This window comes from Camelina sativa, chromosome 15 (assembly GCF_000633955.1).
Source record: "Camelina sativa cultivar DH55 chromosome 15, Cs, whole genome shotgun sequence".
NCBI classification, from domain to species: Eukaryota; Viridiplantae; Streptophyta; class Magnoliopsida; order Brassicales; family Brassicaceae; genus Camelina; species Camelina sativa.
This window is the reverse complement of record NC_025699.1, coordinates 28,657,787-28,659,227: the sequence shown is the minus strand read 5'-3', so window position 1 is coordinate 28,659,227 and position 1,441 is coordinate 28,657,787. Positions and strand designations below refer to the sequence as shown.

The 1,441-nt window shown below is 33.9% G+C and overlaps 1 protein-coding gene across 1 annotated transcript in view; it reads right to left on the bottom strand.

Moving 5' to 3' along the window:
• The window catches only part of LOC104748903 (ubiquitin-conjugating enzyme E2-16 kDa-like), a 10,838-nt gene continuing 10,214 nt past the window's right edge, over positions 818-1,441 (bottom strand). The window contains exons 2-4 of the mRNA XM_010470482.1: positions 1,393-1,418; positions 1,188-1,315; positions 818-1,078 (exon numbers count right to left, since the gene is read on the bottom strand). Of these exons, the coding sequence (XP_010468784.1) occupies positions 818-1,078; positions 1,188-1,315; positions 1,393-1,418 (415 nt within the window). The remainder of the gene's footprint in view (positions 1,079-1,187; positions 1,316-1,392; positions 1,419-1,441) is intronic.

The window sequence follows — 1,441 nt, the reverse complement described above, 5'->3', positions numbered from 1 at the left end:
ATAGCTTATGAATGATGAACACGTCTTCAAGTGGGTCGATGAGGCACTGTTGGATGAGGTAGAGTCTTTCTCTGTTCAAACTGAAAAACTACAAATGGAGCTTGGGAAGGAGCTATTTGAGAGGGTTGAAGATGCAAAATCAGAATTGAAAGCAAGGATGAAGGTTATGATAGTTGTGATAGTTTTTGGTTATATAATCATGTTTGGTCTATTTAAGATAGCAGGATGAGATAGTGTATGATGGGATTATGTTTCCATAATGTTGTTGTTAATGGTTATGGATTCCAAGCAAACTAATGTTGTTGTTAGTGGTGTTTTATCAATCTTTTTTACTAACTCAGCCATATATTTACTATAACTCATCCATAACTCACTATAACTAGCCGTCACATGACTTTTCGTTTTCCCGTAAATATTATAACTCAGCCGTCAAGTCATTTATATCACTCATTTACTTTCAAATTGTTTCTTGTGATACCTCAGCCATAACTTACTATAACTCAGCCGTCACATGACCTTTCGTTTTCCCGTAAATATTATAACTCAGCCGTCAAGTTACATATATCATTCATTTACAAGAGTATATCTGGTTTTTAGAAAGTTTTAAAAGGTTTTACAAATTGTTTATAATGATAGATATCAATTTGATTTGCTTTTCTAAAAGCTTTACAAGTTGTTTCTAATATTAAAACAGTAAACTCTGAATAAAATATTTTTTAAAATAGAGTTTACAAGAGCAGAGACTGAAATATTTTATTAAAAAGAACAAAAACAAGATAAATTATTCAAGAGTTCTTAAAAATAGATATGAACTATTTCAGTTTCCTCTCCCAGCATATTGATTAGTCATCTCTGTAGCCATGGCTTCAAACCTTCTCCTATCAGATTTGTAGAGGTTGGCAAGATATTTAATGGTCTGTTCCTCATCATTGACCTTTGGTTCAATCAACTTCTCCACTAATTCCTTGAAAAGCTTAACAATGGGCATGGGAATCCAACAGGCGGTCCTCAAAACTTTTAGGTGAATGCCTCCCCTATCTGATACATTTGGGTAGCCTATTCTTGTGATGAAAACAACCTACATTATCAAGAAATTTTATTTAAAAAACTATTGAGTTGCTGCAAAAAAAGGAGTCCTAATAATCATGCTTGCTAAAATAAAAAGGAGTATAATCAAAAATAGATACCTTGGGGGGACTTCTTGGGTAATCAGATGGAAAACTAAGCCTAAGTTTAAACACTCCCCCTTCATAAGGAGTGTTCACCGGTCCGATTAGAGTAGCCTCCCAACGGAAAATGTCGTCATCAACAGTTACTAAAAAAAAGGCAAACACTCAGTCTCATTTATCCTTAACAGTAAAACAAATCTAATCTGAAGATGTATGTGTTTACCTGCTGTGATGTTTGGCGAAAGATCCCTGTTCAGATATTTCAAATCAGT